General features: G+C 35.9%; 1 protein-coding gene across 3 annotated transcripts; it reads right to left on the bottom strand.

Annotated features, from left to right (window-relative positions):
• Positions 1 to 552: 552 nt before the first annotated feature.
• LOC104112714 (ribose-phosphate pyrophosphokinase 1-like) lies at positions 553 to 23,331 on the bottom strand. Of its 3 annotated transcripts, XM_070182285.1 has the most exons (9): positions 23,124 to 23,331; positions 22,497 to 22,661; positions 21,584 to 21,832; positions 20,992 to 21,135; positions 20,738 to 20,905; positions 12,549 to 12,618; positions 12,117 to 12,198; positions 10,063 to 10,275; positions 553 to 811 (listed from the first exon to the last, which is right to left on the bottom strand). In XM_070182285.1, the coding sequence occupies exons 1-8, from the start codon at positions 23,217 to 23,219 to the stop codon at positions 10,095 to 10,097; spliced, it is 1,155 nt and encodes a 384-aa protein (XP_070038386.1). In that variant the 5' UTR covers positions 23,220 to 23,331; the 3' UTR covers positions 553 to 811; positions 10,063 to 10,094. The 3 variants fall into 3 exon arrangements, with proteins under 3 accessions (XP_070038386.1, XP_070038385.1, XP_070038387.1); XM_070182284.1 differs by lacking the exon at positions 553 to 811 and having other exon boundaries at positions 9,876 to 10,275; XM_070182286.1 differs by lacking the exons at positions 553 to 811; positions 20,738 to 20,905 and having other exon boundaries at positions 9,876 to 10,275; positions 23,124 to 23,317.
• Positions 23,332 to 24,950: the final 1,619 nt, after the last annotated feature.

The following is a 24,950-nucleotide window of genomic DNA, read 5'->3' as shown; positions in this document are numbered from 1 at the left end:
TGCCTACAATCGACATCTTCCTATTACCCCATTATGGTCACAACAACTGTGCAACTAAAATAATATTCTCGAGTTTACACTCGTCAATGAGATATACGAATCAACTTCATTCCTCAAATAAACAACGAAAAGATCTACCTACACATCCACATCTCAAGACTGTACAACATATCGAGGTGATGATCAAGTATCCATATCCCTTCGCAGTCCATCCGCAACATCACAAGCCATTGGTGAATATTTGAGTCCGAGTACGCAATATCACATATGAGTGAATGGAGGGAAATCAAATATATAAGCTCCAAGCTGAAACAAAGCCGCACGATGAGGAAAGAAAGAAGGGAAGTTTCCTAGATACCATGTAGCCTCTCGAAGATAGGTATGGACATCATTATACTGATCTGCAAGACTCTACTACACACTTTCTCATGACTTATAGAACCTAGGAACTTAGGGCTCTGATACCAACTTATCACGATCCAAAATCCCACCAAGTCATGACGACACCTAACCCAACCTGCTAGGCAAGCCAAACAGTATAAGTCACTACTATAATGAGAAATAATCAATATTATTAATACAATTGCAAAAGAATTCAATATAACTACCCCACGGACTAGTAATACAAGTCATGAGCCGCTATGATTTAGATTTACGAAGTTGATAAAAAGAATAAATACAACATCTGTCTGAAATTTACATAAACAAAAAAGAACTCCTAAACTACCATGAACAAGAGGTAGCTTGAATCCCAACGTTGGTACGTCTCCAATGCAAGGCTTCGTCTTCCAAAGGTACTTAGCTCCAGAATCTGCAAGCAGAGTGCAATAGTATGGTATGAGTACAATCGACCCCATATACTCAGTATGTATCTTGACTAACCTCAGAGAAATAGTGACAAGGTTTTTAAGTCCAAAAGATACTCACATAACATATGCAGCTCAATAACATATATAACACATAGAAGAATCCAAAAAAGCGGTCATAGAATAACGGATATCAAATAGTAAGAGTGCACCACTGAGATGAGGATAATAAATCGGTTTTGCCAATTACACTGATAATGAAATTACAACCCGTATACTTCCCGCACAATAAGAGACTTGCACCAAATAGCATGTTCTTAATAGCTCAAACATAACCATGGGTTGTCGGTGCATAATAATGGCCCAATTCTATATTAATTGCTAAACAATGTGTTCATGAGAACTTTACAAGAATCCAATATATCAATGCATGATGACAATTTCCTTATCACATCCATCTGATACGCTACCGACAACTCTACAAACATGAGGTAACAACCCAACATAGGAAAAATCTATCTTGATAACCAAATCATTAGATACAACAGAGGCAAAGATTAGCATGTTAGATGCAACGCAAAAATCATGTAAAAATGCATGACAAACATAAAGAATTCACATGTATAATCAAGAATGTCGTCTTCATACCACCACATAAACATCATCAAGAATATCACCCTCAAAATATCACATAACATCATCATTAATGCCGCCCTTATTTTGCCGCATGTGCAATATCAATAAATGCCACCCCTTATTTTGTAACATGCGCATATCACCACCCTTATTTCGCCACACGAGCAAGTAGGAGACACGCCACCCTTATTTCACCCCATGCGTATATCAATCAATAATCACAATCTCACGGCAAATACCTCGTGCTAATACCCAATCAATCTGCCCAACATGTTCACATGTTCCATAATCCTCACAAAGCAATATGCCAAATTTTCATCAAAGATATAAGCCCCTAATTTTATCAACAAGATTCACAAGGACATGAAAAATAATAAAATGTGGATGGGTGTTCAACATATAAGGCATGACTACGGCTAAATTAATTATAGCACCCAAGTTTAAGTAGTCATACAAAGAGATCACATATGTGTCGTAGAGCACATGTCCCAATCAAGGCACAACACAAGAACAAGTACGGATGGGTGTTCATAACATGCGTATATCTACTTCCGAGGCAAGCATAGCATAAATCTCAAGATTTTCTCATTCATATTTAAGATAAGGTACCAACAGCCTTAACATTACTCTAGCATGGTTTATTATGCTCACGTAATCAATCAATTGAGTAACACATAGAATCAAATATAATACACAACCAAACAAGGCATAAAGTAATCTAGAATTCACCCAGAACATGAATACTCATGGAACATATATATACTCTCGTTACCTCATATATTCATCACTCTTGCATGTTGCAAACAATATCAATTATTAGGAAAAATTCCCTCAACCAAAGCTAGGTAAGATACTTACATCAATAAGCCCAATCAAACCTCTAAAATATCCTTTCCTCTAAAAATCAACTCTATCCGCCTCAAATCTAGCCAAAAATAACTCAATTACATCATATAACGCTATAGGAATCAATTCCAAGTAATAAAGTTCTAATCTTTACCTAATTTCTAAAACGTCAACCCTGGACCCACCATATTAAAATCTGAGTCGAGGGGTAGATCCCGACTACCCATAACGCCACGAGTCTATATATATGATTGATTTATAAAATCGAGCCCAAATCGACTCTAAAATTCCCAATTTTTATTATGCAAAACATAGTCAAAACCCCCCAAAATTCTCTTCAAATTACATAATATAATTTAAGGGAAAATAAGATGTAATATTAAAATCAAGTAAAAATCACTTACCCTAAAGTATTGTTTGAAAATCTCCCTCAACAATCGCCCCTCTCCAAGTCTATGGCTCAAAATATGAGAAAATGGGTCTAAGTTCCGAAATACACAACTTATAACCAGTTGTAGATGTCTCATTTGTAACCAGAGGTTCGCAACTGCGGCCATCGCAAAAGAGACCCCAGGCTCGCTAATGCGAACCCAGACTCACCCAGAAAATGTCGCAAATGCGAAGTACCTCAAGCTTCCAGTCAGAAAATCGATGCTCAGTTCGCTTCTTGCAGAAGCGAACATTCGAACCGTCGCAAATGCGACTCAAATCCTTGCAAAAGTGAGCCCAGCCTGCCAGTCTTAGTTGCCCAGAGTTGCAATTGTGACTTGCAACTCATACCCTTGCAAATGCGAGGTCCTCCAGTCATCCAGGTCACAAAAGCGACAAATCCCTCGCAAAATATGGTGGTCGCATTTACGATCCATTTATCGCAAATGCGAAAAACCAGAACCAGCAATACCAAAACCATCTGAAATGATCTGAAACCACACTGAATCGCACTTGGGGCCTTTAGGACCCTGTCGAAACATACTTACAAGTCTAAATATATAATTCTAACTTATCCAAAGGCTCAAAAAATTATTAATAGCATCAAAACCAAGAATCGAATACCAAAACTCATCATGAAATATTCAAATCCAAGAACTTTAAATGCTCACAATCAAGCGTCTAATTCATATTAAATCAACCCGAAATGAAACCAAACTTTTCACAAAAGTTTCAAATGATAAAATAGACCTATTCCAAGTCCCGGAATAACAATCTACACCTGATAGCCTCAACTCATGGTCAAACTTATAAAATTTTTAAATCTTCAAATTGCCAAATTTCTTCAAAAAAGAGCCAAATCATCCTAGGGACCTCCAGATCCAAATCGTACATATGCCTAAATCTAAAATTATCATCAAAACATGAATCTGAGGTCGTTTACTCACAAGTTAAACCTTAGTCAACTCTTCCAACTTAAAGCTTCCAAATTGAGAATTACTCTTCTGAATCAATCTCGAACTTCCCAAAAATCAAAACTAACCATGTGCACAAGTCGTAATACATCATATGAAGTTATTCAAGATTTCAAGCCATCGAACGGAATGTCAATACTCAAAATGACTAGTCGAGTAGTTACAGGTTTGAAAAAAAAATCTAATAAATGATATTGTTTGTAGCATGCAGGAGTGATGCATATGCAAGGTGACGAGCATATATGCATGTGTCAGGGTTATCCATGCTCGGGGTAAATTATATGTTCCTATCTGCCTTGTTATACTTTATGATCTTCTTGACTTATGTTTATTTAATTATATGACTATGTGAGTATAACTATCTATACTAGAAATCATGTTTAAATATATGGAATATTAAATGAATATGATGATCTATTCTTGAAGTTGTTGATATGAATTATTTTATCGTAGTCATGCTTTATATTACGAAATCTAAACCTATCATTCTTGGGCTACTTGATCGTTCTTATTCATGTTAAGGATCAAGTGTAAATTTTGTTGTGATATTTGGACAAGTCGGATCTTGAAATCTTGGCTTGCCTATTTGTACGATAGCTATGATTATTTCTCATGGAAGATATTATATGTACTCATCCATCTTGATTGTATTTATATATCCTACCTTGCTTGGTGAAGATGAGTGAAATTGCAAGAAGGGTATTTCCGTGTAGTAGGGATGAGTGATATACACCCTTTCATATAATTTGATATTACATACGCACGAAAGGTGTTTCTCTGCGATTTGATATGATATTGGTACGAGGAGTGTTTTTGTGCAAGTGAGGATGGGAGTTCATGGCATAAAGGGTGTTTTCGTGCAAGCGAGGACGAGAGACATGCATTTTATGGTATTTGTCCTTTCCTCCCATACACATATATATCTATACCTTGTTTGTTGTTGTTACATATATGCCTTCTACTTTATTTTCTATTGTTACATATATGTCCTCTACTTTGTTTGTTATTGTTACATATATGCCCTCTATCTTGTTTTTTATTGTTAAATATATGTCTTCTACCTTGTAAGTTATTATTACATCTATATCTTCTTCCTTGTTTGTTGTTGTTATACATATGCCTTCTATCTTGTTTATTATTGATATCTACATACCTTCCACCTTTTTCGCCATTGTTAGCTATATGTCCTTTACCTTGTTTAGTATTATTATACATATGTTTGGTGAGGAAGAATAGTATTACACGAAGGGTGTTTCCGTGCTTGGTGAAGATGAGATAGATGCACGAAGAGTGTTGTCGTGCCATTTGATTTGATATCTTGTACATTTTCCTCTTATTGTGCGGATTTGTGGATATGGTTCATTTTGTTTTATGGACATCGTATCTTCCACACGAACATGATTTATTGAGAAAGGTTTAGTTGATATGTTTGAGAATCATGCTCGTTATTCCTCTTATTTGATTCTTTCAGTATTGCTCGTCTTTCCTCTTGTTATTTCTCTTACTTACGAACTACACAAGTTATATTAGTGAGTATCTTTTGACTTAAAAATCTCTCTGCTACTTCATTGAGGTTAGTTAACATACTTACTAAGTACATGGGGTCGGTTGTACTTATACTACACTTCTGCACCTTGCGTGCAGATTTTAGAGTTATGCGGCTGCGGAATTCGAGGATAAGCATCGAATATTTTAGCATTCCAGTCATTAGCTATCATCTTGTTCATGAAAGTTTAGAATTGTAATTCAGTTTATATATTTTCAAACAGTGTATGTATTTCTTTTTGTCAATATTGTAATTCAAATCTTAGTTGCTCATGACTTATACCACCAGTTCTTAAGATTAGTAATGATAATTCCCGTATTCTTTTTTATTTTTTGACAATATTTGGCTTATATGTAATTGTGTTAGTTGTCTTACTTAGCGGGTTTGGTTAGGTTCCATAATGACTTGGTAAAATTTTGGATCGTGATAAGTTGGTATCAGAGTCCTAGATTCATAGGTTCTACGAGTCATGAGCAAGTTCTAGTAGAGTCTTGCGGATCAGTATGATGACATCCATTCTTATATTCGAGAGGCTACAAGGAATCTAGGAAAAAATCACCTTCTTTCTTTCCTTATCGTGCGGCTTTGATTCAGCTTCAAGTCTAATCTTCGATTTCTCTCTATTCCTTCATATGCATTGTTAAGAGCATGATATTTGTTGAACACCAGGGACTTTTGATGATGTTGTGGAAGAGCTGTGAGAGAGCTATGTGACAAGTGTTATGTGTCTAAGGACTGCTCTTAGAGAGCTTTGCTATAACAAGAAAGGTTTATATGTGAGGCCACGGGAGATAGAAACTTGATTATCAACTCGGAGTGTGGTACAATATTAAGGTACGGATGTATGGATGGATCTTCAGTAGTTTACTAGTGGGATAGAAAAGATTCTTGCACTTGGTTGACGAGAGTAGACTCGAAAGGAGCAATTGATCATATAGAAGTTGTAATCATAGTAAAGTCGCAGTTAGATATTGCATTGAGGTTTAACATGTGGGTTATCTTTCATGATAAGGTCCGAGGTGGTATGGTTTTCCTTATGAGGTTATTGGGTGTTCTCGGATGATGTGAATATGGCTTTAGGCCAAGTGGGGGAGCTTACCATTAATGATTGGGTCGTGTAGGTGTGTGTTGTCATAATTCTTGGGCTGAGGTGCATTTTTGGGTTTGTTGTGACTTGAGTAGAGTGGCATCGAGGTTGACTAGGATAGGGATTTTCAGATATGTGATGTGCTACACTTGAATGATTGCATGGGGATGGCTGAATGACTTAGGTTCGACATTCATTGTGGTTATAGTGTGGAACGGGAGATATTTACTCGGTTGTCTATAGGTAAGGTTGCTTCTTATGGCTGGGATGATATGCAATAGGACACAGATAATTTGTTATGTTCGGTTATGTATTAGGGCACTAGAGTTGAGTGGTCGACTTGCGAAATATGATTCCAATGGGTTTGAGCTTCAAGATGTTATGTGTGAGGATTTATCGGATGCTTTTCTTGCTTGGGGAATTGTGATCGCCATAGAACTATCACTAGAACTTAGAGGACTTTTGTAACATCATTGATGTAATCTAGATTAATTGAAGAAAATGGATTAGACCGTGGTAGCTTGGGCCAGCATGGTAATAGCATGTATCAGCTTCTTCGGTATAATTGGGAATTTCAGACACTTTTGAGGTTGGGATTTTGGGTTTGGCAGCCTACGAGACTTGGTTGATTTAGAGAGATTTAGTTCTAATGGCTCGAGTGTGTGAAAATGGATTTCAAAGAGTTTATGATGGTTTTGACCACGACTTGGAAGTTGATGACTTCTAGGGGCATGAAAAGTTTGCTAACATATTGTGATTGTATCATGAATTGAGTTAGGTGGTATGCTTCTGGTCGATGGAGTGCTTATGTTGGAGGACTATCCTACCTGTGATTCAGAGTTGATGAAATTCTCATATTTTCATATAATATCATGATAGGTGTGGTGATCTTGGGATTGAATGGACAAGGTTGAGGTACAATTTCAAAAGGAAGGTCATGAGTTCTGGACAGCATGATAGACTTCAGATGTTTAAGAGAATGCTAGTACTATCTTATATCGCATGAGAAGGGTGTTTGTTGTAGAAGATACATTATATATTGATGTGTGGATGCTTTGACTAAGTACTACAGAAATCATGTGGTTGGTAACCTTTGATGTTCAAATTTTTGCTACCTGACGCAAAATATTGATGGAGCATTTCTCATGAGGTAATCAAGTGTGGAGATTCTTGTATTATTGAGGTTTAGATATCGGATATTTTTAGAGGCGGACAATCTCTTTGGATTGCGGACTGTGAGAGTGGTAATGGTTAGATAGTTGATTCTATGTACCATGAATGGTCACGTGAGAGGATTTGTGTTTGATGAATTGGGTCTCACAAGGTTGTAGAGGATCATGAATAATTTGTGTAATCTATGCAATTAGAAGGGCATGAATGGGAAAGGATTCGAGATGTTGCTTTTCAGCATTTGAGTTGGCACTAGTCAGAAATCAACGGTTGAGACTGGAAGATTAGAATCTATTTGAGTTTCCGTGTGCGAAAGTAAGAAAGAGCTCTTTGAACTTTTGGAGGATTACTTACTTATTTTAAAATGGTTTGAGTCAGTTTTGGGGGCCTACCGGTAGTCCTATGGAGAATTTATATTCTACGCTGGGTCGAATTTGTTTAATAGTGCATCATTTACTACGGATGTGTCATCGGGTAGAATTGGTCTTGTTCATGCCTTTGTTTGCTCCACGCATTATTCTGTTATGTTAAAATGGATTTGTGAGACCACGTGATTATTTATATATTAGTGACCATGTTTAGACCTTGTTGCGATATTTGAGCGAGATGGCTCGTGATATATTGATATGCCTATCACACCTTAGCCATGCTTATATTTTCCATAGTATATCATGCTTACTCACCCCTCATAGTTATATTTATGCACTTTAAGTGCTTGATGTTGATACACATGTATTTGGTGAGTATGAGAATTATTGCTCTATGGATAATCTCATGTGGATTGATATGATTGGATCGGGTTGTATGTTGCAATTATATAATATTGGATCGGATTACACACCGCAATAGTAATATGTGGGATCGGGTTGCACGTCATAACAGTATTATGTTGGGATATGATTCCTTGTGCTTAATTCAAGTATGATGCTTCTCCTTTGTGGAAGCGGTTCTTGAGGTTATGTTTTGTTTGCTTTGTCTGTTAGGCTTGCTTAATAGTTCTCTTACTTTGTCCTCTTGTTATTATTCGTCATACTCGGGTTATTGCTTGTATGGTGTACGGACCACATCGTATGAGGTTCCATGTGGTATCTGGTGTGACTTGTGAGTTGAGCAGCTTGTACTTGGTGAGGCGAGGTTATTGGACCTGGAAGATCGAATTTGGATAGAGTGTGTTTCGAAGAAGACCGCCATTGGACAACTCAGAATTCGGCAATGCCTTATCGAAAACGAGAACTCCAAGACTTGTTGATATGATGAGTGGTTACGAGTTTCTACATGTTCTTTTATCATTAGTAGTGTTGTGAGGATTGGAATTAGCATCTACTGAGTTGGAGCATTTGACTAGTACTGAGTTTGGCTACTTGCAGTATTATGGCCTAGAAATGCGACAAGAGATGTGAATGATGCAGTATATATCGTGTGGTTATGTTTCGATAGTTGTGATTAGTTGTGATAATTTTCGCATTCTTATTTATCTATTGACGTATATGGTAATTGTGTTAGTTGCTTACCTAGCTAGCTAGGTTATGTGTCATCACAACTTGGTAGGGTTTTTGGTCATAACATTAACTTCATTATAATTCAGATTAAAAACATCACGTAGGAGACTGAAGTTCACGCCGTTGATCTGTTCTTTACCTTATCTCTATGGCGCTTATATATCAGATCAAGCTTGGATAAAATGCTAGGGAAAAATTATATTTAGATTAGTTTCTGCTAAGTAAAAAAAAAACGTTTTTTGGGAATATTTGAGGGTTTGTTTTAATTTTTCCGAAGATTCTTTTTTTCCTGATATCTTGAAAAACAATCTGTTTTTTCAGACCAAACCGTAACGTACAATTTCCGAAGTACTTAATATTCTACTTGTGTGGTCGCATGGGTCCAAAAGTCGGTCTTGCAGTTGATCAAGGGAGTGGCTCATTCATGCATCCTTCTCTGGTTTGGAATGTTAAAAGCACAACCAAAACTTGGGAAAATTAACAAGAAAAATAACAATAACTTCTTAACACATATTCAAGGATCATCACATTAAATCAACTTGTCGTTCCTCCAATTTGGACCAGTTTCTTAGCATGTTTTAAAACAATTTAATGACATAATAGAACGAAGCTCCACAGGTTCCAAGAATCCTAAATCAGACAGGACCACGGTATTTCATATTAAACATTTGTGAAGATGAGGGACAATGTCAGAGCAGCATTTTTCTGGATTAATACTACGGCTTGATAGTCATGAGATGTCAGAACATGAATCAATCCTATCCTAAAAGTAAGCACGTGACTTCTCCATCTTCCTATCCTTCCAACTATCTAACTTAACAAGACCAAAATATTCTAAAAATGTAGAACTTACTGTGGTTTTGCTACAACGAAAAACAAGCGTGGAAAAGGAGAAGAATTTGTTCACTCGCTCAGCATGTCAGTCACCTCTAAAGATGGACAAGCGTAAAGGAAAAATTCATGCCAATGGAGGCGTCTATTGATGGAAGAGTGAAAAGAGGGAGATGATTAGAAAAATAAAGAAGGGAGAGCAAAATACATGCAGAAGCTAAATGAAAACTCTGACAACCTGGATTGAGGGGTTGCCACCATCTCTCCTGCCTATTGGAAAATGCTACTCACAGAACAATCATCGTGCACTCGCCAAATTGTTTCACCGAGAAGATTTGCGACTGAGAGAACGGTCAGCTGTGGGAAATAGTTTTTCTCCATGGCAGGAATTGTGTTTGTGACGATGACCTCTTGAAAAAGGCCACTTGACAACCTCTCAATCGCAGGGGGGCTGTCAGAACAAGAATATTAATAGTGAATTAATATAAAGGTACCTCAAGAATGTGTAAATTTGCAACCATAAATCAAGAATGTTGGAACCATAGGAACAAAAAAATTGCAGTTGTTTCTAATATTCAAAAAATAACACCTTATGGCTGTCAGAACAAGAATATTAATAGTGAATTAATATAAAGGTACCTCAAGAATGTGTAAATTTGCAACCATAAATCAAGAATGTTGGAACCATAGGAACAAAAAAATTGCAGTTGTTTCTAATATTGAAAAAATAACACCTTATGAGTCTCAACATCAATGATATGCGAATTAATACTACCTCCTGTCCATTTTAGATGTTGTTTTAACCTCAGGAAGGCATTAATTATCTTTTTCCAAAACAACCCCTCCTCCAATTAATGATCTAAGAAGTTTGAGAAACTAAGGGCAATTTGAAGAGATTATAAAGGGTATGATAGCCTGGGAGGAGCGGAGAACATTGAGGATGACCCCGAATTATCTAGTGGACTGTTGACTTGCTCCAAGTCCAAGAACGTTCAAGGAAAGCACGCTAAGGAGTTGCATGATCTTCAACAATTTGATTAGAAGATATTTGGAGAATCACTGAGAATTCTTGCAACGAATACCATTTTTGGAGGCTTGGGAATTGAAGCATCAAGACCCCAAGCCAAACCGTGTGACACGGTTGCACCAACTGTTCGCCATGGTTTAAGAGGGGCTTGAAGAGCGGAGGAAAATAAGCTTATGGATTTCGACACGATTTAGCTATGTGACACGGTTGAGGCCACTGTTGAGGACACGGTTGGGCCGGACGAGCTATTTTGGAAAATTAACTTTCGATAGGAAAATAAGCTTGTGGATTTCGACACGATTTAGCTATGAGACACGGTTGAGGCCACTGTTGAGGACACGGTTGGGCCTGACGAGCTATTTTGGAAAATTAACTTTGGAACTTTTTCCTATTTCACCTATTGGGTATTTAATATTTATAATATCCTAGGGTTATTTCATTAGTCACTTACCATATTTTGACATAAGAAAACTCTTGAGAGAGATTTGAAGCCTCTTGGTTCGCATTCGACTTTGGATTACCTTTTTTTAAGAATTGGGTTCTTGAGGTTAATCTTCTTCTCCTTTCTTTATATCTAGAGTTTCTTTTTGTCGTTTTTTGGAGGCGATCGAACACGTAAGTCAGTTGTTGCCTGAGACCTTCATCTAGGGTTCTAGATTTTTCTTCTTGATTTGATTATCCAAACTACTTTCGATTATTTTAATCGAAAATCTATCTTCAATGTTGCTTCAATTATTGTTATTTTCATATTCCGTTGCCTCGTGTATCTCGGATCGTATCAGGGTAACTTAGTCAATAATCCTTATAATGAATGATATTATATGGTTTTATTAATTGGTATGCCAAAACATTAAACAAACATTAAAATGGACCGGAGGTAGTACTAAACTACAATAATATTTGTGAAATATTAGTGAAAGTTTGAGTCTTAGCTGCTCCCAGAAATTCTACTCTCATATACCAAAGAAAAGTGACTAGGCCAAATTTGTACAAGGTTATACATATACTTCCACTCCACAAGAAGTTAACAACCAGTATTAAAATAGAAACGTTTTACCCTTAAAAGAAATGATTGAAGGTCTGCAAAAGAATAGAACAATTTTCACACAGCAACAATCCAGTTGTAAGCTAAAACATCAGCAAAGATAGATTTGTTGAAGTATATCCATATTCACCCAGTTAACCACTCTACTAAGGGTATAATGTGTGTATATATATAGAGTTCTTAATGCTGTATAATGTGCCAATTAAATGGGAAATTTTACCTTAAAACAGCATGCGTACAGCATGCATAAACTTCACGTGCGCCCTCCTGATGCAAAAGTGCTGCGCCTTTGGCAATAGTCCCTAAGACCCATAAGCAGAAAGTTAACAAATGATTTTCAAGCCTGACCTCCTTAGAACAAGAGAATGAGCCGAACAAAAGCAAAAGAAGCTCCACACTGCACATGTGCACCTAGTGAAACTTCTAGTTGAGACAATTTCATAATCTTAAGATGCACAAATGGAAGAAACAGAAACATAAAAAAACTAAAACTTTCAGGAGCGAATAACTCAAGATAGAGGATACGAAACAGATCGCCACATAGTTCATTGATTCAGTTAGTGTCCATGCTAAAAAGAACTAAGACTAATAAACAATTTATGTTTCTAGGTTTTGGATCGACATGAATATTGGAGTTATGCGTTCAACTAACCTGCTGTGTCAATCATGTCATCCACCATAACTGCAACTTTTCCTTTAACATCACCTATCAGGTTCATAACCTGCAACACAACAAAATAAAGGCTCCAGGATAAGATAGGATGTATTGAAAGCGATGTTGGAAGAAGAAATGCAGACACAGTTTACTACTTTGAGTAGTATAATAGCTCTATAAAATTGTTTTCACCTGAATTCAAGCATATCTGCTATGGGTTTTTCCCCTCCGTAACAGATGTAAGTGATAAATTAAAAAGAATAATTAGGATGATGATCCTCATATAGAGCAACCCATATCTAAAAGCACCAAAATCATGTTGAGGTAGACTAAAGAAGAAGTGCAGATAGATGCACGCCACAACACAGTCAGTGACCCATGAAAAATAATTATTTGATGTCTTAACCGATATTAATAACTAGTCTTAGCATACGCGCGTTGCGCGTGTACCCTATTTCAATGAATATAAATTTTAAAAAACTATATAAATAATCTATTAAAACTTGTGCTAGAGTTATAAAATTAAAATTAACAAAAGTGTAAGTTTCTAAAAGTTATTGATCCTAATTAGCTAACTTTGAACGAAAGAAGAAACTCTCAGGACAAAAATACAATTGTTATATTTCTATGATCAATAAGAAATGTCATATGAATTCTTTCCAACATAAAGACTAAATTACTATTGCAAAAGGTATTATTCAACTGCTATATTTTGATTAATCTACTCTTTCTTCGTTTTGGAGGAGTTTTCTTTATCTGTTAAAGCACATAACTATGCATCTGAATATTTCCTATATGGAAGTAAGAGCCTAAAATTATAATGGAATTACTTACTGGATTCTAAAAGAACTATGTTAATCTGTAAGCGAAAAATATGAAGCTTATGTTAAAAAAAATCCTATACTTTGCACGAAATTAGTTACACCCCTAAACAAATTATTGTCTTAGTTACCCCGAAGTTGGCTATTTGACAGTTATTACTCATAGACATTGACGTGGTAAAGTGAGTGGATATATACACTCTCTCCTTTAGGCATGTGAAAGTGAAGAAAATTTAAAAATCGACTTTCAGATGTAATATTTTTAATCGTTAATATAATTGTTTATTTGTTAGAATATAATTGTGCATTTCTTCTTACTTCATCTTAATATATAATGCATACTTTATCTAACTTTGTATTTTTAATTGTTTTTTAAAATACAATGGCTTTTGATCCAATTATATATTTTATTTTTTGGGGGCTAAATTTGTAAAAACTTAGCTGGAATTTACCATAAATAAAATAGTTTTAGCTAAAATAATAAAGTACTAATTGTGTATTATTTATTATTTTTCTTTAGATGCAAATGACTATTTCTTGTTATTGTATATTTTTATTTTCGGGACAAATTTATTAAAAAAATTGGCTAAAGTTTATTATTTTCTTGTTTAATTAAAAAGGTATAGCCAAAATAACGGAGTTGCAATTATTTTCAAAAATCCATAACATTTTTGAAATGCTTAAAGCCACCTACTACGTTGTTTAAGTGAATAGAATAATTATTATAGTATATATTTTTATTTCTTTGACATACACGCATTTTTGTCGTTCATCCAAAAAATTATTTCTCACTTGGATAACAATTGTTATTTTGTGGCGAAAAACTTCTAAAGTCATTTAATGACTATTGTTTTGGAAGATTCAAAAAACTTAAGTAATAATTCTTACAAAAAAAATTATTCAAATATGAAAAGTAAAATCTTACTCGATATTAGATTCCTATGTATTAGGAGTTTTTACCTAACTCAAATAAGAAAAGATTTAATAGTCAAAATTAAATTAATTTAAAAAGCATAAATATTAAAAAAATAATCAAATGACTATTTTGTCCAGTGTGAACTCTATATTAAAAAGGTAAAAAAGCTAAAAAAGGCGAACAATATTTTGCTAAGGTCATTCGTGGTTATATATATATACACACACATTTATGCTTGTGCAGTTTTATGTGATTACATATGACTTTAATTGTACATGAACTATTTATTTTGTATGATAAAAATAAAAGTCTTTAAAATGTTAATTATTTATTTATTGTTGAGACAATTTTACGTGCTTAGTATCTTGAATGAATTTTATATCTTCTCTATGGTGCTACGTGATGATCTCATATAAATTATTTGCATCCCAAATGTTACATATATGGATTTATTTTCAATTAGTACATAAGGTAAAATATTGATAGATATTAAACTCTTAAGTAGTAGGACTTCGTACCTAGTTTAATAAGGAAAGATACTATAGGCGCGCTTTGCGTGTACCCGATATTAATGAATATACTATTTTAAAATATATAAAATATTATTAAATAATGTGATTGGATTGTAAAATAAAAGTTAAAAAAAGTATAAGCTACTAAAAAGACGAATGTTGATTGCAAAGAAATCTTGGCCATAGAAGTCCTCAAATACATAATTGTGATTTATGAGGACTTCTGGGAGAATATTTGATGAAAATTATTGATATATTTATGACGTAAGCAAGCAAATTATAAAATTTCTCAAATAAAATAAATTTAAAAATTAAATCTTTTGGTCTTTTGGTGAATAAAGATGTTGGCTTATAGCTCTTAAAAAAATTGATAAGTGATAACGTCTAAAATTTACTAAGGTTGGCTTAATATTTTACAACAAACAATTAAAGATATAGAAATATCAGAAATTATTATTTGTTGAAATAATTAAAAAGATGATGACAATTCGTTAAGAATAGATTTCGTCTATAAGTTGAATATATTTTTTATTAAAATTAGGACACCAACGATGGTATCTTTCTTCATTCATTGGTCAACACACATTAATTGTACACACATTTATGCTTGTGCAATTTTATGTGATTACATATGACTTTAATTGTACATGAACTATTTACTTTGTATGATAAAAATAAAAGTCTCTAAAATGCATAATTAATTATTTATTGTTGAGACAATTTTACGTGCTTAGTGTCTTGAATGAATTTTTTACCTTCTCTATGGTGCTTCGATGATCGCATATAAATTATTTGCCAATCACGTTAAGCATCCTAATTGTTACATATATGGATTTATTTTCAATTAGTATATAAGGTAAAATATTGATAAATTTTAAACTCTTAAATAGTAGGACTTCGTACCTAGTTTAACAAGGAAAGATACTATAGGCAAAACATTTAGGTGATTCCAAGGTCCTAAATATTAGGAAAATGACTTAAATTACAATTTTATCGAATATGAAAGCTATTTTTCAGGGGTAAAAAAGGCGAGCGACATTTCGCTAAGGGCCTTCGTGCTTTTAATATAATATAGATATAGATTAAGCATCACATAAAGGAGTTAGGTATGGAGCTCATACATTTAAAGTACCTTCTTGGTACAGTCTGTTAATGAATTACCGTACTGGTCCCCAAAAAAAAGAATCTGTAGCACTTTAATTAACTTGGGAGAAATGCTTATAAACTATGAGACCAAGGCTGAACACGGAAATACGGCCTACTTCACAAAAAATAACTTTTTGAGACTGCTAGGCACTTGCAAGCCAAATGAATAGTCCTGAAGAACCTATACAGCACTTCAGATAGGAATGCTCTCAAAGGACCCTTTCACCTTCCAACATTCCCCTAAAATTGTGGAAAAGCAAAAATAAAAGGAAAGGGGGAGGATTGGGAGGGGAAAGGATTGAAGCAATAGCGTTGGTTAGTCCAGCAAAAGGGGGGGAATTGACGTTTGAGTAGAATCCCTTAATTAGAGGATTAACTAAGTTTGTGGAAATACATCTTGCTAAATGATACTCCAAAAAACTGTAAGGACAACACATTGCTCACAAGCTATGTTGTTTGGACTCTTCAAAAATGCCCCCGCTGGGTGTGTGCCAGATCCTCCAAAGTAGTATTTTTTTGGAGGATCCAATACGGGTGCGGCAACATTTTTAGAGAGTTCGAGCAACGTAGCTCACTTTCTATAATTTTTAAAGAGGGTCTTTGTGAGAATGCACGGGAGAAAAATCTATTATTGATATTCTGTTTAATTATAATACAATGAACCCTATTTATATAATACATATCATACTCCTATCCTATGTGGGACTAAGACTAATTCATATTATGTACATAACTATCTAACATTCTCCCTCAAGTCGATGCATACAAATCATATGTACCGAACTTGTTACATATGTAACTAATACGAGGACCAGTAAGGGACTTGGTGAAAATATCTGCAAGCTGATCATTCAACTTCACAAACTTTGTAGCAATATCTCCTGAGAGTATCTTTTCTCTGACGAAGTGACAAACAATCTCAATGTGTTTAGTTCTCTCATGGAACACCGGATTTGATGCAATATGAAGGGCAGCTTGGTTATCACACACAAGTTCCATCTTGCTGACCTCACCAAATTTAAACTCATTATGCAAATGTTTGATCCAAACTAGCTCACATGTTGTCACAGCCATTGCTCGATATTCTGTTTCTGCACTAGACCGAGCAACCACATTTTGTTTCTTGCTCTTCCAAAACACCAAATTACCTCCTACTAAAACACAATATCCAGACATAGAACGTCTATCAGAAGGTGATCCTGCCCAGTCAGCATCTGAGTACCCACCAATTTGCTCATGGCCTCGATCTTCAAACAATAATCCTTTGCCTGGAACTGATTTTATATATCGAACAATGCGAATAACTGCATCCCATTGACTATCACAGGGAGAATCCAGGAACTGGCTTACCACACTCACTGGAAAGGAAATGTCAGGTGTAGTCACTGTAAGGTAATTTAATTTACCAACCAGCCGCCTATATCTTGCAGGATCGCTAAGTGGCTCCCCCTGTCCTGGTAGAAGTTTAGAATTCGGATCCATAGGAGTGTCAACATGTCTACAGTATGTCATTCCTGTCTCCTCAAGAATGTCTAAGGCATACTTCCTTTGTAAGATAACAATACCTGAGCTAGACTGAGCGACCTCAATACTTAGAAAATACTTTAATCTACCCAGATCCTTAGTCTGAAAGTGTTGAAAGAAATGTTGCTTCAACATAGTAATACCATCCTAATCATTGCCGGTAATAACAATATCATCAACATAAACCACCAGATAAATACTGAGATTTGAAGCAGAATGCCGATAAAATACAGAGTGATCAGCTTCACTACGAGTCATGCCAAACTCCTGAATAACTGTGCCGAACTTACCAAACCAGGCTCGAGGAGACTGCTTTAGACCATAGAGGGACCGACGCAACCGATATACAAGGCCACCGGACTCCCCCTGAGCAACAAAACCAGGTGGTTGCTCCATATAAACCTCATCCTCAAGGTCACAGTGAAGAAAAGCATTCTTAATGTCCAACTGATAGAGAGGCCAATGGCGAACAACAGCCATGGATAGAAAAAGGAGGACTGATGCTATTTTAGCCACGGGAGAGAAAGTATCACTGTAATCGAGCCCAAATATCTGAGTATGCCTTTTGGCAACAAGACGAACCTTAAGTCGATCAACCTGGCCATCTGGACCAACTTTGACTGCATACACCCAACGACAACCTCCCAAGTACCACTCGTATATAAAGCAGACATCTCGTCAATCATAGCCTGTCGCCACCCTGGATGAGACAATGCTTCACCCGTAGACTTAGGGATGGAAACAGAAGACAAAGATGATACAAATGCACAATGGGGTGATGACAGACGATGGTAACTTAAACCGACATAATGGGAATTAGGATTAAGTGTGGACCGTATACCTTTCCGGAGTGCAATCGGTTAACTAAGAGGAGACAAATCTGCAGTATTAGCAGGGTCAGGTGTAGGATGTGAATCAGCTGGGCCTGATGCTGGGCGCGGACGACGATGATAAGTCATGAGTGGTGGAGCTGTAGAAGGTTGAACTGGACTAGGCGGTGGAACTGGAGCTATAGGTGGTGGAGCTAGAGTTGTAGGTAAAGATGAATGGGAGATAGTGACTGAATCTTCAAATGATGGAACTGGCAGCACCTCAGAAATATCTAAGTGATTGCCTGGACCTGTGAAGTATGATTGGGTTTCAAAGAAGGTAACATCAGCAAATATAAGGTACCGCCTGAGGTCATGAGAATAGCATCGATATCCCTTTTGCGTTCTCGAGTAACCCAAAAATACACACTTAAGAGCACGAGGAGCTAACTTATCTTTTCCTGGAGTAAGGTTATGAACAAAACACGTGCTTCCAAAGACACGAGGTGGAAGAGAGAACAAAGGTAAGTGGGGAAACAAGACAGAGAATGGAACTTGATTCTGGATAGCTGAAGATGGCATACGATTAATAAGATAGCAAGATTTAAGAACTGCATCCCCCAAAAACGCAACGGAACATGAGATTGTATGAGTAGGGTACGAGCAGTTTCAATAGGATGTCTATTCTTTCTTTCAGCTACCCAATTTTGTTGGGATGTGTACGGACAAGATGTTTGATGAATAATCCCATGAGAGTTCATAAACTGCTGAAATGGGGAAGACAAATACTCTAGGGCATTATCACTACGAAATGTGCGGATGGAAACTCCAAATTGATTTTGAATTTCAGCGTGGAAGGTCTTGAAAAAAGAAAACAACTCAGATCGATTTTTCATCAAAAATATCTAAGTGCACCTAGAATAATCATCAATGAAACTGACAAAGTAGCGAAATCCCAAGGTAGAACTGACCCGACTAGGACCCCAAACATCTGAATGGACTATAGTAAAAGGTGACTCTGCTCGATTATCAAGACGCCGAGGGAAATGGGAGCGGGTATGCTTACCGAGCTGACATGACTCACACTCTAGAGTGGACAAGTGAGATACCATTTTCTGAAGTTTTGACAAACTGGGATGTCCCAACCTTTTATGTAATAAATCTGGTGAATCAGTGACAGGACAAGTTGTTGAAGGAAGACAAGATGTGAGTCCATATGATTTTGCAAGGATAAGGTAATAAAGTCAATCTGATTCACGTCCGGTACCAATAATCCGCCTTGTACTGTGTTCCTGTATAAAAACAAGGTCATCAATAAATAAAACAGAGCATTCAAAGGATTTGGCTAAGCGACTAACGACTATGAGATTAAAAGGAATACCGGGAACATAAAGAACTGAATCTAAAGGTAAGGAAGGAAGTGGACTTGCTTGACCTATTCCAGTTGCCATGGTTTGAGACCCGTTGGCCATTGTGACAGTTGGGAGAGATTGAGAACATGAAATAGTAGTGAAAAGAGATTTGTTACCAGAATTTTCAGATGCACCTGAATCAATGACCCAAGACTCAAAGGTTGAAGATTAGGAGACACAAGTCACGCTACTATCTGTTTGAACAACGGAAGCTATCCCTGAAGATGTCTGTTTACATGCTTTGTACTGAATGAACTAATATAATCCAGTAAAGAAACCATCTGGATTGGATTCAATGCATTGGATCTAACGGATTGTGAATCAAAGGCTTCTAATACGAATGCCATTATAATGTTTACGCCAAAAAAAACACCGAATTTTTCGGGAAATTACTGTTCACGCCGGAAAAAATCACTGTTCACGCCGAAAAATTATGAAATTTGATTTAAATTGGATAGGTAGGCTCGAAAACTTTCTTTCAGCAGCGCGTGGCAGCGCGTGGAGGGTCTTTTGACGGAGATTTTTGTATGGGTTGGTCGCCGGAGGCCGATCTACTTCGTGGTGGTGTTGGTTTTTGCACAACACTAACAAAAAGTGGCTTTTTACTTGCGGCAGACCTGTGTTTGCTGGAAAAAGACTTCCGGTTGACTGATTTTTTCTTCTCGAAGTCGCTGGAATTTATGCACAGCGATAAATGTCTCACGATTGCTCTGATACCATGTGATAATGCACGGGAGAAAAATCTATTATTGATATTCTGTTTAATTATAATACAATGAACCCTATTTATACAATACATATCATACTCCTATTCTATGTGGGACTAGGACTAATTCATATTATGTCATAACTATCTAACAGTCTTCACCTTATCTATTGGGAGACCAGAACTTAAAACAATGTTTCCATGAGGAAAAAAGAAAAATCAAGAGCATTTATGTGACTGACTATTTTTTAGCCATACGTTATGCAAAAAGAAGAAGAAAACCCTCAAAAAATCATACAATGCAATGAACTGCAGTACCAAGGTCTAGCTTTGTATCTACCTCGGCGACATTATGTCCGTGCCGCCTTTTGTCCACAATGGCTAATGGTGCATCAGATAACTTTTTTGCAAAGGCACGTGCTCTAGCAACTCCGCCAACATCAGGAGAGACCACTACCAAATCATTGGAAGAAATCTTCTTGCTAGCAAGGTAATCAAGGACAACCGGCTGTGCACGCAAAGAATGCAGACTGCTCATTTGCTAATTTAAAATGGCAAATACTTGAGCATTGTCAGCAGTACAGAAGAGATTACCTGACAGTACACATGGTCCACTGGAATGTCAAAGTAACCCATTGATTGCCCGGAGTGCAGATCACAAGCTAGAACACGATCCGCACCTGCTTCAGTTATAAGGTTCGCAACCAATTTGGCGCCAATGGATTCACGACCTTGTGTCTGTAATTAAAAAATTTATGATTAATAGAACATAATAAAATGCACTACAAATTGCGTTCTCATCTGTAACTCTTTAAAGAAAACTGAGAAAACCTCAAAGCATATGAAAAGAAAGTGGTAAAAAAAGACACAAGCTGTTCGACATAATCGTTGCACTACTTTCAAGAGAAAAGAAACCAAAATAATGACCCAGAAGAAGATGCAAGAAAATAGTGGCAGTACTTATAATCGTAAGAGCATAGGGAAATGTCTCTACTCCCACTCCTTTTGTAACCACCTTTTGGGTATTATTATACAGGTATATATAGATCAGGTATACATAGAGGTAAACGCCACACCCATTCCCACCTCGATGTGGAATCGAAACAAAGGCAAAGGAGGCTGATAAACTTGACCAATAAAAATTTGAAGCTTGCAAGCATAAAATTTGCAACGGAATCTAGCTTGCCTTTCTATCAGCTCTGGCATATCCAAAGTATGGAATCACGGCAGTAATGGTCTTGGCAGAAGCCCTTCTGCATGCATCTATCATTACCAAAAGCTCCATAAGGTTTTCATTGGCCGGAGGACATGTGGATTGAATCAAGTAGACATCACAGCCTCGAACACTCTCTTGCAACTGGACATAAATTTCACCATCAGCAAAGCGCTTGATGTTGACCTTTCCCAGGTCAAAGCCCATGTACCAAGCAATTTCCTAAGTGACAAAAATTGTTGCATCAGTTGAAAAGAAAAGTATAGCATAAACTTAAAAGAAGCTTCATAGATTTCACTGCTAGAAGTGACAATAATTCGTATATTTTGACGATTGAGGAGAAAAGTAAATAACTACCTAATAAAATAATATCTTAGGAATTCTTACATCAGAAGTTTCAGATATCTTTGTAATTGTCTATCTTTCGTAAGGAGAGAAAAGAAATAAATGTTCCTTTAATCCCCACTTATGCAATTTTTGAAAGGAAGAAAATTCTTTATGCTTAACGAGGAATGAAAATCTAAAGCTGAAATATCCAGACTGAAACCGCACAATTCTCCATAGTCCCAAATCCTGAAACTATATCCTTGAGTGGGCTGAACAGTGAAGTACAATGTACAACTGGAGGCAATCTCCCAATGACTTGTTTTCTTGTCCTGCTGGAAAGGCTATTCCAATTTTCTCTAAATACTACTTGATAACAAATTTTAAGACACTAGCTTATTATTTGAAGTTGAAGAATTACTGAACTGTGAATTCGGGAAGCAAATTTCAGTATGTCACTGTTTATGCTGTACAAAGCAAATAAGAAGATCTTGGTTGTCACTAAACTGAATTTGGCAGACAAGGAAACACCATGTATACACATAACAATCGTCTGGTTTACCTGAGAAAGAGAAGGATTTGCAGTTCCAGTGAATATCTTCAGCCTACTATTGTTTCTACTAACTGCATTCTCTAGGCGTTTTGCTTGCAAGAACTTTGGAAGTGTTCCATCATTGATGATTGGCACGCGAGGCTTCCCATATACTGGTTCACTTCTTTCACAACTCTGATATCCAAACAAACAAACAAAAAATGATACAAGATAAAGAAAAACGAGTTGAAGAGTATTATAATAAAACAAGCAAGCACCATAACCGCTTAAAAAAGACAGATATCTAAGAGGGCTTCAAGGCAAGCTTATAACCTGGTCAAGACCAACTTTTAAACACTTGTTGTAAGTCAAGTGCTTATAAACAAAAATCAATTCCCCTAACTCCATTTCCATTTCTCCTTGTAAAGACACTTTTCAATTTCTATTGTTTTTGTAAATATATTTAAAAGGCATTTTAATCATCTTAAACACACACATCAATGGTTTACTACCAGGGGAAAAGTGAAAAATAGCATAAAAATAAGGAAAAACAAAAAGAAAAGTTGAACCCGGATTAAATCTTCTAAAAGGGATTTAGTTTAAAGGAACCAAACAAAGAAAAAGAATGGAGAAAAAAGGGAATGCGAAAGGACTTACAACAAAGCTTGGCTGATGGGTTCTTTTAGGAACGAAGCTTTGACAGAGAGAAGAGCTCTTTATTGAAGTTGAAGGCAAAGCCAAGGAAGAAGCCATTGAAATGGGAATTTTGGGAGGGTTTTGGCTTCCTTTATTTATCCTATTTGTATGGCGCTGCTTTAGTTGCTTTTTGTTTTGTCTGTCTCTCTTTAGGATTTTGCTTCTTAGGTGAATAGCAATTCCAGATGAGTTGGAGATAGGCATAGGTCGACGGTACAGTGTCGTTTGGTTTTCCACTCCCTCGGTTTAACTTACGTGAACTTACTTGATTGGGCACCGAATTTAAGAAAAGAGAGAAGATTTTTAAACTTATGATATAAAATGATTCACATATATATATTGTGTGGTTATAAATCATTGCATAAAAATAAATTATTTCTAAATAAGGAAAGAGGTCATTCTTTTTTGTACGGACTAAAAAGAAAATAGGTTCACATAAATTGAAACAAATAGAGTATTTTTTTAGGAAGTGTTATATTATACATACTGGGTTGCTCTAGTTGGGTTGCTCTAGTGGTGAGCACCTCCATAGTGTTGTAGTATTGTTTGCATCATACTAGTTGAGAGAGGTGACATGGATTAAAGTGCATAATTTTGGACTATAGGGGCCACAAAAGGTGCTTGAATTTGTGCTAGAGGAGTTTTCCTGGTCACTATAGCTTGAGGGAAGAAGTGCATATATATTCGATTTAAGAGTGAAAGTCATACTCATAAAAATTTATAAGTTTACCCATTTTAGGGTTAGCTTTAGACTAGAGTGTCTGAGTTGAAAAAATTTGCATATGAAGTTACAAATTAAGACATAAAAATGGGTCTGTAGAAATATCTAAAGTTTGGCATATTATTTTTATTTGAAATTTTGGCTTCACAGAAGCAATTTTGTCTGAAGTTACATTCATTTGTTTCACTCATGATACCTATTATTTTCACTCATGATACCTCAATGTAATTTATTCCTTTTCAGTATGAAATTAGCCCAAAATAAATAAAATCTACCGAGATTTACAATATAATAAGCCATTAGCCATGGAATCTCTGTTAGCCAACAAGAGCAAAGTTTTTAGCGAAAGATGAAAAAACAATGTAAGATATTTTAGTCTGAAGTGCATCTAATTTTTTGCAAGTACTTAAGACATTTTAATTTAAAAATTTTGCACTTAAGATGCATTTAAGATGTTTTAATTTGAAGTGCAACCAAATTTTTACATGCAATTAAGACGTTTTAGTCTAAAGTGTAAATTGCCCCAAAACACAAACTTGTTCTACGAATTTTAATAATCCAACACACAATTTAATTCCAAAATCTACTCCAAATAAGCTCAAATTTGAAACATAACTTTCAAGTATCATAAAAAATAAACTTTAATCATCAATTGGCCAAAACAATATCAAATCTAACAAACGCATTTTGCAACTAAGAAGAAGAAGAAAAAGAAACTCTAAGTACTAGCTCAGAAAAAAACACCAAAATAGCTCACTACAAAAAAAATACCATAAACTACCTTAAAACCAGCTCAGAAATATCATTATAAACCCGTTGTCACCTCTATTTTCACAACAACTAAGTGTAACAATCCGACTGGTCGTTTTGTGCATTGTAGCCGCGTTCCCCTATTTATTGCATCTTTTATATCATTTGTGGTTATGTGACTTTTCGGGGTAGTTGGATTGGTTTCGGGAAAGTTTCGAAATGAATTGGGACACTTAGTCCCAAGGTTGAAAGCTTAAGTTGAAAGAGTTGACCGAAGTTTAATTTTTGTATAGACGACTCCGGAATAGAGTTTTTAT

The sequence above is a fragment of the Nicotiana tomentosiformis genome, chromosome 8 (genome assembly GCF_000390325.3).
Source record: "Nicotiana tomentosiformis chromosome 8, ASM39032v3, whole genome shotgun sequence".
Lineage (NCBI taxonomy): Eukaryota > Viridiplantae > Streptophyta > Magnoliopsida > Solanales > Solanaceae > Nicotiana > Nicotiana tomentosiformis.
Note: the sequence above shows the minus strand (reverse complement) of the source record. Positions and strands in the feature narration are given on the sequence as shown.